We start from the raw sequence: 16,338 nt of genomic DNA on the forward strand, positions 1-16,338 counted from the left end.
GGTTCCGGGGGATAATAAGGTCGAAGAGATATCCGCAAGTAAAACAAACCTAACTTGCTCCGGAAATAGCGACGATTTGGAAAAAGATAGATAGTTGGGTATTGAGAGACGGATGGTGATGTAGCAGAGCTGCGGTGGCCGAGCTAACCTCACTAATCAGTGCCAAGCTTCATCACCGCCCCAGAACCTCGCAGAATTTCCTGTGTGTCCTCCACCATCAACAGTCAACTTCACCCTTTCCCTCATTTTTTACGGTTCATTTTGAATATTGACTTTCAAAATGGCTGCCGCAGTAGCCCAGGGAACCGCCGGCAACAATGCCTTCAAGGTGCGAGCCCTCAAAATGATGTGTGGGCCATTTCTGATTACATGCAGGACAAGGAGAAGCCTATGGCCGTGCGTGCGTCCAACATTCTCGCTGCTCGGGGTATGTACTTCTAATCGGGTTAAGGGGGACCATTGCTAACAAGATCATAGCTGTTGCCGATGCTATTCGAACCGTACGCATGCTCAAGCTATCTGCAAATACATAGATGAGGGGCTAACAGGAATACAGTCTTTGGGACCCAGGGGTATGGACAAGATGGTAAGTTCATATCAAATCTTGACTCTATATAGATTCTAACGTCTTTCAAGATCCAAACGCCCAAGGGACAGACCATCATCGTACGCATCAATTCCCATTCGAACGTTTCCGGAGCCCCAACTGACCCCCGCAGACCAACGATGGAAACACCATGTTGAGGGATATGAGCGTGATGCACCCGGCTGCCCGTATGCTTGTCGATCTGAGTGCCGCACAAGATGTTGAGGCTGGTGATGGAACAACATCAGTTGTTGTCATTGCTGGCAGTCTGCTCGGTGCTGCCGAGAAGTTGCTGTCCAAGGGCATTCACCCCACTGTCATCTCCGAGTCTTTCCAGAGAGCCGCCGGTGCTGCCGTCGAGATCCTTCACAACATGTCCCGCCCTATCAACCTCTCCGATCGTGCCACCCTCCTGCAAGCCGCCTCCACCTCGCTTTCCTCGAAGATCGTGTCGCAGCACTCTGGACTCCTGGGCCCAATGGCCGTCGACTCCGTTTTGAAGGTCTGTGACCCGAAGACGGCAGAGAACGTTGACCTGCGTGATATTCGTATTGTGAAGAAGGTTGGCGGAACAATTGAGGACAGCGAGATGGTCGATGGTGTTGTTCTCAACCAGCCCGTGATCAAGAGCAGCGGTGGTCCCACAAGAATTGAGAAGGCCCGGATAGGTCTCATCCAGTTCCAACTGAGCCCCCCGAAGCCTGATGTATGTTCTCCTAAAGGTTATTTCCGGACATGGACTGACAATTGCAATTTAGATGGAGAACCAAATCGTCGTGAACGACTACCGCCAGATGGATAAGATTTTGAAGGAGGAGCGCCAATACCTGCTCAACATGGTCAAGAAGATCCAGAAGACCAAGTGTAACGTTCTTTTGATCCAAAAGTCCATCCTCCGTGACGCCGTGAACGAACTTTCCCTCCACTTCCTTTCCCGTCTCAAGATCCTGGCCATCAAGGATATCGAGCGCGATGAGGTTGAGTTCCTCTGCAAGAGTCTCGGCTGCAAGCCCGTCGCCAACGTCGACTCTTTCACCGAGGACAAGCTTGGTACCGCCGACCTCGTCGAGGAAGTCCAGGCTTCCGGTGCTCGTTACGTCAAGATCACCGGCATCAAGGCCCCTCTGGCCGCTTACAACCAGACTGTCTCCATCGTTGCCCGAGGTGCCAACAGCCTGATTCTCGATGAGGCTGAGCGCTCGCTGCACGACGCTCTGTGTGTCATCCGTTGTCTCGTTAAGAAGCGCGCCATGATTGCAGGTGGTGGTGCTCCCGAGGTCGAAGTGGCCCACGCCCTTGCCATGCGCTCCCGTGAGCTCACCGGCACCGAGGCCATCTGCTTCAAGGCATTCGCCGATGCCATGGAGGTCATCCCCACTACCCTCGCCGAGAATGCTGGTCTCAACTCCATCAAGGTTGTCACCGACCTCCGTCACCGTCACGCACAGGGTCAGCACAACGCCGGTGTCAGCATTCGCAGCGGTGGTGTGAAGGACGATATCACAGAAGAGAACATCCTGCAGCCCCTGCTGGTCAGCACCAGCGCAATTGAGCTGGCTGCGGAGACTGTGAAGATGATCATGAGAATTGATGACATTGCTCTGTCGCGGTAAACGCCTTCGGCGGCCGCTAACGTGAGCTGTATGATGGAAAGCGATGTTCTCGCGACGAGTAATTACAAAAAATATCCCGTTTCTACAAAGAATCATTCTCAGGCTTGTACAAACTTCTAAGATTGTAATGTTGGTCGGATGTATTATGTAGTCACGTACGAGTCGGGAAGGATAATTGGGATCAAAGTGAAATGAGTTTTATCTCCTGCTTTGAGCCAATAGTTCTGTGATATTAAGGTCTTACTCTCCTTTTTCGTCCGATCAGAAATGAATAGATCAAAAGAAATCCCATAGAAGTTGCTCATCAAGTATCGCCCATTGCATGCAATATCAACCTTGAGATATAAAGCTACTTCCCGAACACCAAAATGCCGTACCAACCATCCTATTACCAATATCATTATTACCATACATACCTAATCCTAAAACCTTTCAATCTTTACAATCGAACACGGGAATCAATAAGAAGTGGCCGACGTCAATAAGCGGCTCTTTGTTGGTGCCAAGATCGCCTCGGCCCACGGGGGGTTGGAAAGCCTGCAGAGCCACCCCCAAGTTCTCGCCTTCAGGGTGCTCAATCCTGTCATTTTTCTAGGCCGGTTCTCAAGAGTTGGCGACTATATACATATACAATTGTTCGAGTGATCGCTCGTGTGCTCGCATTCGCCTCCGCCTCGATAAGAGATAGAGCGACGATCGGACGTCAGCTCGACCCGTGTGAACTCCAACCACCATGGGGAAGCTCGACGAAGGCCACCCCGAGTCCGTCTCATTAACACGGCAGCGGTCGGAATCGCTCGCCTCCCAGACATCCACCGATTCCGGCTTATCGATTGCCTCCGCGGCCTTCATGGAGAACCATAAGCGTGCCAACACTATACCGGAGGAAGGGGACGGGGAGAGATACCGCGATATAGAAGATGGAGGAGAGCCTGGCTCGGATATACCTTTATTGCCCAGCGGGAAGAAGGTAGGCTCGTCAAGTCGTTTGCGCCAGATCGTCTGGTTGCTCGTGGTGCTTTGTGTGGGGGGCTGGGTGCTTGCCTTCGTGCTGTTCCTCACGCAGAAGCGGCCTGACACCGCAGCGCTGTCATCTGTCTCAACGGTCGAAATCCATGAGCCGGATTCAGCTACTGGGGGTACGAGTTACGGGAAACCGGTGACTCTCGAGCAAGTTCTGACGGGTGACTGGCTGCCACGCTCTCACGCGATCTCCTGGATTGCAGGACCCAATGGTGAAGATGGTCTTCTCGTTGAGCGGGGTGAGAAGCAGGATGCCTATCTGCGAGTAGAAGACATTCGCAATAGCAAGGATGGCGTTGATAGCCTTGAGACCAAAGTGTTAATGAAGAAGGGCTATATCTGGGGTGATGGCGAGATCGTCACTCCAGTTAAGACATGGCCAAGCCCTGATTTGAACAAGGTCTTGATTATGTCTAACTCCCAGCACAACTTCCGTCATTCGTACTTCGGGAAATATTGGATCTTCGATGTGGCCACGCAGAAGGCTGAGCCGCTGGACCCTCAGAACCTAAGTGCGCGAGTGCAGCTTGCGGCTTGGGCACCCACTTCTGATGCGGTCGCATTTGTGCGAGAAAACAACCTATACCTGCGCAAACTAGCTTCGTCGGATGTCATTCCTATTACCAAGGATGGTGGCGAGAACCTCTTCTATGGTGTCCCAGACTGGGTCTATGAGGAAGAAGTATTCCAAGGCAATACCGGAACCTGGTGGTCCACTGACGGAAAGTATGTCGCGTTTCTTCGAACGAACGAGTCAGCGGTGCCTGAATACCCTATTCAGTATTTCCTTTCTCGGCCATCAGGCAAAAAGCCCCTGCCAGGCCTCGAGAACTACCCCGAAGTTAGCCAGATCAAGTACCCCAAACCAGGTAGCCCGAACCCAGTCGTCAACTTGCAATTCTATGATGTCGAAAAGAATGAGGTTTTCTCATTTGACATGCCGGAAGACTTTGTTGACGAGGAAAGAATCATCATTGAGATCGTTTGGGCGTCTGGGGGCAAGGTTTTGATCCGGGAGACCAACCGTGAGAGTGATGTCGTCAAGATCTTCGTGATGGACACAAAGGCCCGAACGGGAAAGCTTGTGCGATCCGACGACATTGCGGCCCTCGACGGTGGCTGGGTTGAACCATCCCAATCGACTCGGTTCATTCCTGCCGATGCAGAAAACGGCCGGCCGCACGACGGCTATATTGACACTGTTATATATGAAGGCTATGATCATTTGGCTTACTTCACACCTTTCGAAAACCCCGAGCCAGTTATGCTCACCAAGGGCAATTGGGAGGTGGTTCAGGCACCCTCCGCCATTGACCTGAAGAAGGGTCTGGTTTATTTCGTTGCTACGAAGGAGGCCCCAACTGAGCGTCACGTATACTCGGTCAAACTGGATGGTTCCGACCTCCGACCGCTGACCGACACATCTAAACCCGGCTTTTTCGATGTTTCATTTTCTGACGGAGCCGGATACGGCTTGCTCAGCTATAAAGGTCCGGCAGTGCCATGGCAGGCTGTGATCAACACTCACGGCAGCGAGATCGAATTCGAAAGTTTCATTGAGGAAAATCCGAAGCTTTCTGAGATGGTCGAGGATTTTGCCCTCCCAGCAGAGGTTTACACCAATGTGACTATCGATGGTTACACACTTCAAGTTCTCGAGCGTCGCCCTCCACACTTTAATCCAAAGAAAAAGTACCCTGTACTGTTCTTCTTATATGGCGGACCTGGTTCGCAGACAGTGGACCGCAAATTCACCATTGATTTCCAATCGTATGTTGCCTCGAGCTTGGGGTACATCGTGGTAACCATGGACGGTCGTGGAACAGGATTCATCGGGAGAGAAGCTCGATGTATTGTTCGCGGTAACATCGGCTATTATGAAGCCCACGATCAGATTGAAACTGCCAAGCTCTGGTCCAACAAGGACTATGTTGATGAAACGCGCATGGCCATCTGGGGCTGGAGCTATGGCGGCTTCATGGCCTTGAAGGTTCTTGAACAAGACGCTGGCGAGACATTCCAATACGGCATGGCCGTGGCGCCAGTGACAGACTGGAGATTCTATGGTGGGTTTCTTTCAAGGTGCTTGGGCATCTCTTACTAACATTCCATTCCTGTAGACTCTATCTATACAGAACGTTATATGCATACCCTCGAGCACAATCCCACAGGCTACGATAATGCCTCCATAAACAACGTCATGGCATTGGGCCAGAACACTCGGTTCCTAATTATGCACGGCGTTGCCGATGATAATGTTCACCTGCAGAATACTCTGGTGTTGATTGACAAGCTGGACTTGTCGAACATCGACAACTACGACATGCAGGTCTTCCCTGATTCAGACCATAGTATCAATTTCCACAGGGCGCATACGCTTGTTTATGAACGTGAGTTCCCTTCGATTGTGCACCCATACCCATGTCACGAAGACATAAAACTAACTTCTAAATCTAGGTCTTTCGAGCTGGCTCATCAATGCATTCAACGGCGAATGGCAGCGAATCGATAACCCGAAACCGGAGGAGTCGACGTGACGAACGGTCTGGCGCTCCTCATACCTTTTTTCTTATTTTCGGGATATATGTTTTTTTTTTTTTTTTAACTTTTGGCGCATGCCTCCTTGGCAGGTTAATAGCTTGCCTAGAATTGTTCGAAGTACATCGTAAATACACCATCTATACTAGGCACTTTTGAAACATTGGATGCATATTAAAATTAATTGCATATTTTGTGAATTAACACTAATAATAGATAGAGTAAAGGACAGTAGTCGCTCAGGTATGCCACAATTTTCGATGCTTCGCTTCGCAAAAACAGAACTGGTATAGAAAAACAGACAACCATATTGACAACGGGCTTTTCGTAAATACTTCCGTTGGCCCTTCGGAGGAACCAAGCCTGACACCAAACAATGCAAATAACAAATGCGGATATAAACAAAATGTAGGAGCAAAGTATACAGGAGTGCAGTATGTGCAGGTAGGGAGTGAGTATGTGAGTGTCAGAAGACACGAAAGATGGGGCCCTTAACCACTGGGAAGCAGGCCGCCAGAGCGAATGAACTCATCTCTCATGACGACGCTGACATCAGAGTTGCGGTATGGGGCGAAATCCTCACGGTGCAGGCCGCGAATCTGTTCGCGACCCGCAGTGGAGATAGAGCGGCTATGGGACTGAGGGCGAGGAGAGTGGGCGCGGCTGCCCAGGACAGAGAGGCGGTGGTTGGAAGTCCACATGGGAGATCTGTTGCCAGGGGAGCCACCAGTAGACATCATAGATTGTCTAGGAGCGAAGACGGGCAGACGAGCGAAGGACTCGGCATCGGTGGAGACGTTGCTCATACTCATGGTTGAGATATCAGACATAGGACGGTGGTAGCCACCACGACCAGGAACGTGAGAGACAGAGCTGTAGAGGGTGGAGACACCAGACACAGCACCACGGGGAATAGTGATGATCTCCTCATCGACGCCGTTTTCAATGGCGGCTGCCACGTCGGCGGGCTCGATGGGATCACCTGCAGCGCGGCTGGCCATCATCTTGGCGGACTTGCCAATCCAGAGCATCTGCTCGTGTTCACGGAGGTATCGGTCACCACTGAAGGACTTCTGGACGATCTTGCGGGTCATCATGCCGAGCTTACGGCGGTGCTCGCTCTTTGTGTACATGCGGCGGGTGATGGCTGCCACGTCCTCTGCGGTGGGGGAGTTGGTCAGGACTGGTGCGGGCTCGGTGTCGTCACTGTATTTGCTCCATTCGCCGAGCATGGCGAGCATGCCGATCTGGGCCTTTGCAAGGTTGAGGGCGTCATTGGGTGCGACCACGGCACTGAACCGGGAGAAGTCATCTGGGTCACTGAGAACTCGGAGGGAGGCACCGACGTCTGTGCAGACTACGGGAGCACCAGTGAGAGCGGCTTCGCCTAGAGCGAGAGGGAGACCCTCGGACAGAGACGAGTTGAGGAAGAGCCAGGTGTTCTCCAGGACCTTCATGGGGTCGGCAGTTCCGCGCAGTGTGACCTTACCGCGGAGACCCTTGGAGGCGATGATCTCTTGACATTCAGTGGAGTATGTTGGGGCTTTGTCGATGGCACCATAGATGTCCAGGTGGTAATCGTCGAACTTCCACTGGTTGATGATGATATCGGCAGCGAGAAGGGCGATCTTGATATCCTTGGCATACCAGACGTGAGACAACATGGTGACAGTCGGGCGCTCAGACTTGATTTCCTTGACCGGGGCGAACTTCTGCATGTCAGTGATACCGTTGACAACGGGATCAATCTTGCGACGGAAGACGTTGCGATGTTCAATTGTTCCCTGGCATGTACCAATCTCGACCTCCCAGCCGGGATTGAAGAAGTCCGCACAGGGAAGGATGATATCGGCGTGGTGGAGAGTCAGGACGGAGGTAATGCGCATCAATCCAAGCAGCGAGTTACGAACAAATGGCGAGAGCTTGCAGAGTGCAGATGACAGACACAGGTTGGTTTCACGCCAACTGATAGCGTGATCCCAAATCTGCAGAGTACACTTGCGCTTGATCTTACAGACAACGCCATATGAGGCGCTGACACTGTGGTGCGAGGCTTGGAAGGTTGAAGGAATCTTCTCAGGAACAGGGATCGAGAAAATGAAGAGATAGCGGTACCAGAGCTCCAGGGCGACATCGAGAGCGGCCAGCGTAGGAAGTTCAGTGTCGAACCACTCCGACGATGGCATGGCATTCGACATCTCCTGAGTAAGCCACAGTTCACGCCAGCTCTGCTTCACCGTTTCACTGTTCCACACTTGGGTCCAATGACGGGATTCCTGGAAGTATGTGTTGAGGTTCACCAAAGCACGAGTTGCCTGGTGAATGTCGGCCTTCGTGAGGTTGATTGCGCGCGCACCCTTAACCAAGGCTGTCAGGATCGGAATAAAGTTCATCTTGATATCAAACTCGCTGGCGGAAGTCACATTGTCGACCTCAGCATCCAGCTTGTTATGGAACAAACCGTGAGTTGGCGTTAGGAAATCCATACCCCAGAGAGGGATCAGCTTGAGAGACTGGATGTTCTGCTCGGTCTGGTGCTTGGGAACACCAAAGTCGTTCGCAGACTCGCAAATCATGTGCCACTTGATGGTTCGCAGGGAGTTGATCATGTCTCGTCGACAGGCAGAGACACCACCACCTTCATTGGGCCAGGTACCATTGTCAGCGGCCATGACGTGCAGGGTCTTGTCAGTATCAGTTCCGAAATTTTTAGAGCGAGTGTTGACAACAGCGTCACCTCCAGGGCCGAAGTTGAGCAAATCGGTGATCTTCACAGCGAGTGGAGTCCAGCTGGAGATGTTGTCGTCCAGATCGGCACTAGCCATGATGGCGTCGGCACGGAGATCCATGTACTTCTTTGCAGATCCAAGGTTACCCCAGTCACGACTGCGCCAGTATGGAGCAAGGACTCGGTCTCTGCGTAGAATACGGTCATCCATCCAGCGGACAATAATGGCGTCGAAGTCAACACGGTCCTTCCAGGCCTTCCACATAAGAGAGCGAGCACGAGAAGTTGAGACCACGAAGCGCTTCTTGGTCAATCCAAGTGTGCGGGTGAACAGGTTTGACTGGAGACTGTCGCAGTAGAAGAGGGGGTTGTCATGCACAAAGCTGGTATACTTCGGCTTGGCCAGGACACCCAGGTAATCATGCTCGATCATGGGAGGGGTCTGAACCTTCTGACCGTTGATAGTTGTGAAGATCGTGGGATGGAACTTGTGGTCATACAGCCAGCGGCTCTCATAGACATCGGCGCCCTGAACAAAGCTGGCCTCTGTAACCTTAGAATGAGGAATCCAGCGCTCAACCTTCTCGGGATGACGGCGGGGAGGCGCACACCAAGACACTGTGCAGCTGATGTGAGACAAGACGAACTCAGCGCGGAGCAGCTCATCACCGAAACGGGGGTTCTTGCGATAGTGGTACTTGAAACGGATCAAGTTACCATCCTTCATGTATGAGCCAGATTCGATGAGACCCTTTCGGTTGTACTGGACACTTTGCAGGTGATTGGCACCGGAAACGCAGCGACGGCCCAACGGAATGCGAGCCGAAGACTTGCCAAGCTTGAAGCCCTTCTTAGTCGGGGATTGGTAGTCGTAGTGGTATTCGTTGGTGACCTTGCCATCCTTGAACTCCTGCTTGACAAGAAGCAACATCTCACCGGAGTAGGTGCTGACATATTTCAGTGCCTTAACCTCCTTAGGCTCGGTCTTGTGGTCGCCTGCATAGTGGTAGATTTTGAAGCCACCGTCAATCTCATGATGCCGGAATGCCGTGAAAGTGCCGTCCAGACTTTGAACAATGACTCTGCTCTTCTTGATGTGGATAGTCATGCCCTTGGTCTCTTCCCACAGACGCTTGACGTTCTGGCGACCGTAGAATAGGAAGAATGACAAGCCTAAGTCTTGAACAACTTTGGAGTAAACCCAAAACAAGTTAAACAAGAAGACAGTAGGGACACGGACAACGGTAGGAAGGGGCTGAGTGACGTGGTTGAACTCTCTCTGGAATTCCGGGTCTGCGATCAAAGCCACGACAAAGAACTTGACCGTTGTGCCCAGCTTATGGTAGATGTAGCTCAAGGGTGTTCTGAACAGTGACAACACAAGCGGGAGCTTACGAGGCACATAAGAAATGTACTCAGAAGTCTCGGATTCCTTGGGAAGAGCGGCTTCTCCGGTTCCCCAGTGAGCATAGTCGAGAACACTGATCGCGGTGGCTGCTCCAAGGTTGCAACGAGCAACGTGGATGTCAAGATCCTTGGTGTCAAAGGTGCACAGGCTTTCCTGAAGCCATTGTCGCTGGCTGTTAGAGAGACTGCATTGTTGTCCTAAGCAACGCTTCAGTAGTACATCACGAACTTCGGTAGGCAGCTTGTCCCAGTGAATATCAGCTTCGAAACCAAGGCAGAGCTGTCGGAGAAGCTCCTTCTTGGCCCAACGAACGACGGTGGAGGTATTGGCCTCCTCACGAAGCTGTCGGGCCATGGTGTGTGTGACTCCACCGGAGACAATTGATCCTGCCAATGATGCGTATTCGTGGGGAACACCCATCATGAGCTCAGTGACAGCGTGTAGTAGAGTCTCGGCGATGACCTGGCAGTTTGTACTGATGTCAAGGCGCTCATCCAGAAGACCTCCAACACTGATGGCCAGCTTCAACTGATTACCAGTGCTGCAACTCAAAGCACGGATACCGGGTCCGAGGGAGCCTATTGGAACAAGCTCGATAACAATGTCGCCCTTTTCCCACGAGGAGATCGCAGTGTTAACAATTTCCTTGGAGGTGGGAAAGGCCTCTTCAATGCGGAGTTCCTCTCTGCGAGACGTCATAGCACTCTTAATCTCGACACCGGGGTGAACAGCAGGGTTGAGCTTGAATCGTGAGTCAGATGGAAGCAGAGAGTAGTTTTCGAAGAAAGTTTGGAGTTCCTGCTGAGACCACTCAGGGTCGGACCAGGGCGTTGTGAAGGCGTGGAAGGTCCGCCCAAGCTCGACCGGAGAGTCAACTTTGTTGGGCATACCCATCTTGGCATTCCAGATAGACAGGAAGGCAACAGTCCAAGTGGCAGCTCCAAGACCGATGATCTGAGAGTACCGGTTGTGAGGCAGGCAGAGCCTGAGAGCGATACCGACTGGCAATCCGACGCAGATACCAGTGATGAGAGGCTTGAGCGCATGAGGACCGGTGAAGATCTTGGTGTATTGGTACCAGATCAAACCAGTGTAGGCCAGAACGTAGGAGAAGAAGATGGTCATACCCTGGCGTAATGACTGGAAAGACCAAATGAGAGCAGTTGCTAGAGCCAGACTCCATACATGCCACAGGAGGAAACGGAGCAGAACCCGCCAGTAGACCTTACGACGGAGCTCGACTTCCTTCTTCTGGGCGATCCGAATATCCTTAGCAGACTTGACAGAGGTGGGAGTCTTGCTGCCAAGGGCGTCGTGAAGTTCCTGAGCCTTGGTATCAATGAGAACAGCTCCAATCAGGTAGTAGGCAAGAGCGAAGCCAACAGCCATCCGGTTCGCCTCGCTCAGGGCCGCATCGTCCACGTTCGGGTCGTACACAGCGCCAGCATAACCAAGCATGCGATCACCACTGAGCATTTGAATCCATTTATCGAGAAGGGCAATCACGAAGTAGAGAATACCACATCCGATCTCCTTGCTCGATTGGCGCCAGTGAACGAATGCATTGTGCAGACGGAGCCCCTTCTGGGAGTTGCGAAGAACGTCCAATGCGACCTTTGTCTGGATGTTCCAACCAGAACTGAACGCGATTGGGCGCGGGACATCGGCATAACGACAGTACCAGTCGAGAAGGAAGTTGGTCGACTCCCAATCCCGAGCAAGTTCGAAGACCAGCTTATCCTTGGTTGCCTTGGAGAACATGCCACGCTTTTGCTCGGCAAGGACATCCTTTGACAGGGCCTCTCTTGCCAGCTTGAGGGCAGCCGGGTCACTCATGTTCGCAAAGACCTTTTCGTCATCGTGGCCATACGCACTGATGTACCACTTGCGGATTTCAGTATCGTCAGTGCGCCGGATGTCTTGGTACCAGGTGACCCATTTGGAGGTAACCGAACGCAGGCAGAGCAAGAGCACACCGATGAAGATGTAGATGACGGCGAGATAGATTGCTGAGTCGTTGCCGGCCCAGGTGGTGATGATCGGCGACACGAACAGGATCGGCATGCAAAAGATAATGGCCTTGCGACCGGACAAAAAGCTTGATCCGGGATAGCTGAAACTAGCGAGCGAGGCAAAGGTCGAGAAGTAGATCGTCAGAGCAATCAGATAGAGGTAGAAGATTATACCAGCACGAGGGCTTCTGACGGCTGAGATGGCGACGAATCCAATCAAACCGCCAGCGACAGTGAAGGCAATACCAGCAATCAAGCGGATGAGAACGAACATGTTAGCAGCTGCAAAGGCCATTGAGATGAGGTAGTAAGGACCACCGCATGCGATCCAGGTACCAATTGCACCAGAAAGCAGCAAGGAAATCATCAAGGCCCATGTTGCGCTGTCTTGTTCTTCGTCGCTCATGGCAGCAGAGAGATAAAGACCGCGACCGATCATGGTGAGCAAGATGATATCAATCAAGGCCGGGATGGCGAAGACACTCAGGAAGGTAAAACGCTGGTAGCCACGCATAACCTTGGGCTGTTCATCCGGGTTGACATCGATCTGGGCTCCAGCATAGGATGTAGCAAGCTGCGGAGCACCGTTCGCCCAGTTGGGAGGCTGGTGTTCGTTGTAGTAGGCTCTGAACCGATTGGACAAGAGCCTACCGAAAACACTCGGAGAAACATCGAAGTAAGCCTCGCATCGGGAACCAAGAGCGAATGACTCGGCAAATGCGGCAGCTTGATCGGAATGATTGTTAAACAAGGGGTTGCGATCGGTCACTTCCTGGTAAATTTCGTCAAAGGCACCCTTTCTCGCCGCACAGAAAAGCGCGAGGGCCATTATGTCGATATAAGCGTCAACAGAGCCACCCTTGAGAAGTGCGCATAGTCCATTAGTGATAGTAGCAAGGTCATCTTCACGGCGCACTCTCAGAACCCGACCAAGCACAGTGTCGACTTGGTTGAAAAGAGAAAGACATGCCTTGACGGAAGGATGCTTGCACCCTTGGTCTCGGTACCACTCGATACGAGACCTGATCAGTTCCTCGGGGGAGACAGACTGATCGAGGTAACCAACGGTGTTGTGTGCCTTCAACAGAGCGAAAGAAGGAGCATCCATAAGTTGTTTGCGGATATAAGCGCAGATGACCTCGACCAGCTCGCTGTGAACATCGGTCAAAGACAGATGCTGCAACATGAGGAGGCGTTCTTCGGGAGTGAGAACATCGATATCCTGAATCAATCGGCGGGGGAGACCAGTTTCAGCGGAAACATCCTTAGACCAGGTCGCGAAGGTGGCCTCAGCCTCGAAGCAAACATGCCGAGGGAATCCCTTGGCTGACAGATATGTATGGAGAATGGTTCCAGCAAGACCCTGGGCATTCTTGGATACGTAAATCTCAATACCCTCATTATCCATCTCATAGACAGCCCAGAAGCGGAAATCGGAGCTCTTGCGCAGACCAGAATCGAGAGCCAGGTTCACATGCAGGAGATCATTAGAGGCCCAATTCGCAAGTTCCTTGATGGAATTGGCGAGCTCATCTTCATCCCCGGAGAGGTCCAGGCTGTCATGGAATTGGCGAAGGAGAAGTCCGATGCTCTGGATCTTTGCCGTTGGAACAGGATGGAGCAGGTTGAGAGACTTGAGACGCTGCTGGGACTGAACAATTTCCGCAAAGACCATCGGTGATGAGTCGGAACCGAGAGGGAAGCAACCGAGAGACTTGTACGCCATTCCCGACATGGAGATCGAGAGAGGGCTACCCTGCGATTTGACCTGAGCAACCCATTCAGGGGGATCACGCAGTCGAGCAGTCGGGCTTTCGGGGGCCTTGGAGTTGTATTCTTCGGAATCAAGCAGCTCATTAACAGCAGGGAAAAGGGGCTGGAGTGCATCCCAACCATCGTTCATATCAGGCGAAGGCAGGATGTTCAGGTTGGAACGCCAGGTGTCATGAGCCTTCATAATCTCGGCTTCTTTCAACCATCCGAAGGCTGGAAGAGGCTCGAGAGTCGTGATATTCAAGTCCGCATCTCGCAAAGCAGCTTCGGGACCGATCCAGGTAATTGCGCTGTAGAAGCTGGTCCATTGAAGAGATCTGCGAACGATCGCGTTGGTGACCGTCACATTATCGTCAATAGTTTCCCAGGCCATCACAATAAAATCTCTCATGCAAGACTCGGAGACAAACGCCTTAATGGTTGATTGAAGCTCGGCCATGGCGAAGTAGTCGCGCTTCTCGCCCTCAGGCATGACGCTGGCATTGCGAATAACCAAACCGGCAACGGCATCGGTTTGAACAGCCGTTCTGTCTTCCAAGAAATGCGGAGGTGCTGACTCGAGATAGACTGCCAAACCGAGACTGCTAATTATCTCGAGCAACTTTCTGCGAATAGCGGGGGAGAGAACATCCTCCCAGTTGGCGAGAAGGATACCAGAGAACTTTGTTTCATTGAAACTGCTTGCGAGTAGTTCCTCGACCGTCTCGATGACGGTCAGGGCTGAGGACTTCGGGGCAACGAGTCGGGCGAAATCGACGCGCCCCAGTACTTGGCTACGTTCATGTCTGGAGATAGCTTTGGAAACACCGGGCTGGAATGGATCAAGGATAAGAAGATCCCACTCTTCCAGCAGTCGTTCTTGTGAAGCAGTGGGTGGGTTTTCGAACCCACCGAGATATACGCCAAAGCTCAAGGGCTTTCCCCTGCGTGCACGTGTGTCAACAAGGTTGAGCTCACGGTTTGCTAGTTGGGCGAGGCGTTTCGAGATATTTGAGGGAACAGTGTCTGATGGCGGTCTCGACTAGAGATGAACTCGAGTTAATATGTAAAGCATTCGAATTCTCGGGCTGCTGTTACCTTGTAGTATTTCATGAGTCTTCGCGCTCCGGACCATATAATAGATACCGTTCCGATAGTGACGGTTAGTAGCAGAACTCCGATAAATATCTAGAAGAACTGTCAGAACCGCTGTCTCCACGTATCCACCGTGAATGCTCAAGGTCAGGTTGTAAAAGGGACCAGAATAAACATACAAACTGCCACCAATGCCCTTTCATGGCACCCCAGCCCAGGGGGTGGACCTGCACAGGAAGGAGCTCCCTTTCCGTCATAGCGAGGTGTCGAGGTGTCCTCGTCTCGACAAGTGTTGGACGTAATATAAGAGGAACAAGGTCGGAGATAACCTGTTACTAATGGAGCTGAAACGTTCTCAAGCACTCATAGCGACATGGTTGAACGAATGACTATACTTTTTGTCCTCAGGTGTGAAAAGCGACGGATGGCGACACAAGATAGAATTGGAGAAGCACAAAGGAGCTTGGTCGACAGGGTATAAGGTAAAAAGAGTAGTGGGGGGACAGTGGCTAAAGTGAATACCCACTTCTCTAAGCTTCACAGAAAGTAATAAGTTCGCAAGTAATAAGTTCGCCTCCCAGGGTCCCTTGTCAAGTTTGTAGTCAAGGGGCTTGAAAAAAAAATATATATGGTTTCGCCTCTTTAGACTGTTTTAGGACAAAGACCCAAAAAATTAATGATTGGGGGAGTCTAGGCGTTTGTGAGGAGGATATCTAAAAAACACGGGGCAAAAATAGCACACTAAGTCTTTTGTTAGATGCAGGACTAAAAAGGCCTAAGTGACGCACCAGGGCTGACCGATGAGACAGGTGAGTGGGGCCATGCATGCTTCAGTACAGTGCCATGTGTATGTGGCAAAACCATGCGATCGATATCGTGGCCATATTTATTGACCGGAGTCGTCGTTCCGAAGCCTTGGGCCGGGTACCTGAACGCAAGCTGTGCTTCCGGGGAGCTATCCATTCTGCATTCTGGTCTACTAGTTACTGGTCTCAATTCTCATGTATCGAATTCTCTCGTGTTTCGCCTTCGGCTGCAAGAGAAAAAAGAAAATATGAAAATTTAAATAAATTATGCATGCTGTTAGACACGGGCTAGAAGGCAAGGATTCGCGGGACAGAACCGACCGGTAATGGTGAAGCCTTGGCGGCACCCGCAAAACAGAAAGAAAGAAAATGGTGAAATTCGCGTAGCGGGGAAGTGATTTGAAACTAAGAGTGCAGCAAAACTCCAAGGGGAAGTGGGAAGTGGTCGGGAATAGAATTTGGCATACATGTACAGACAGGTATTGCAAATTACACCGTCACACCATACGCGGTACCGTACCCGAGAACCTCGTATTTACTATACATGTCCACCTCCCTAATCAGGTCTACATACATTAATGCCCCTTTCCCCACGCCAAGTCTGGATGTGTTCCGAACTTGGACTTTGTAAGAGCCCCAAGTCCAGGCTGTGCACTCGGCGATAATAGGTCTTTGCGGCGATGCCGAGCCCGAACAGCGCATTCAAATCAATGTGCCTGCTCTCGGAGTTTTTAGCTTGGCGTTGGCGTCTTTCATGTCTCGGTTCGTCGAGTCGAT

General features: G+C 51.7%; 3 protein-coding genes across 3 annotated transcripts; 2 read left to right on the forward strand and 1 right to left on the reverse strand.

The window, feature by feature from the left end:
• Window positions 1–280: 280 nt before the first annotated feature.
• Window positions 281–2,199, forward strand: PENARI_c006G07412 (chaperonin-containing T-complex subunit CCT4; the record flags this gene model as incomplete). The annotated part of the gene is made up of 7 exons (XM_022630439.1): window positions 281–328; window positions 376–427; window positions 478–500; window positions 557–586; window positions 637–666; window positions 720–1,292; window positions 1,345–2,199. 7 exons carry the CDS (start codon window positions 281–283, stop codon window positions 2,197–2,199), a joined length of 1,611 nt encoding a protein of 536 aa, XP_022489690.1.
• A 733-nt stretch (window positions 2,200–2,932) lies between these two features.
• dapB (dipeptidyl aminopeptidase dapB) lies at window positions 2,933–5,759 on the forward strand (the record flags this gene model as incomplete). Its single annotated transcript, XM_022630267.1, has 3 exons — window positions 2,933–5,288; window positions 5,343–5,612; window positions 5,680–5,759. 3 exons carry the CDS (start codon window positions 2,933–2,935, stop codon window positions 5,757–5,759), a joined length of 2,706 nt encoding a protein of 901 aa, XP_022489988.1.
• A 492-nt stretch (window positions 5,760–6,251) lies between these two features.
• Window positions 6,252–15,012, reverse strand: gtb3 (glycosyltransferase family 4 protein; the record flags this gene model as incomplete). The annotated part of the gene is made up of 3 exons (XM_022630474.1): window positions 6,252–14,702; window positions 14,759–14,848; window positions 14,935–15,012. The coding sequence occupies 3 exons, from the start codon at window positions 15,010–15,012 to the stop codon at window positions 6,252–6,254; spliced, it is 8,619 nt and encodes a 2,872-aa protein (XP_022489485.1).
• Window positions 15,013–16,338: the final 1,326 nt, after the last annotated feature.

The sequence above is a fragment of the Penicillium arizonense genome, assembly GCF_001773325.1.
Source record: "Penicillium arizonense strain CBS 141311 chromosome Unknown PENARI_contig006, whole genome shotgun sequence".
NCBI classification, from domain to species: domain Eukaryota; kingdom Fungi; phylum Ascomycota; class Eurotiomycetes; order Eurotiales; family Aspergillaceae; genus Penicillium; species Penicillium arizonense.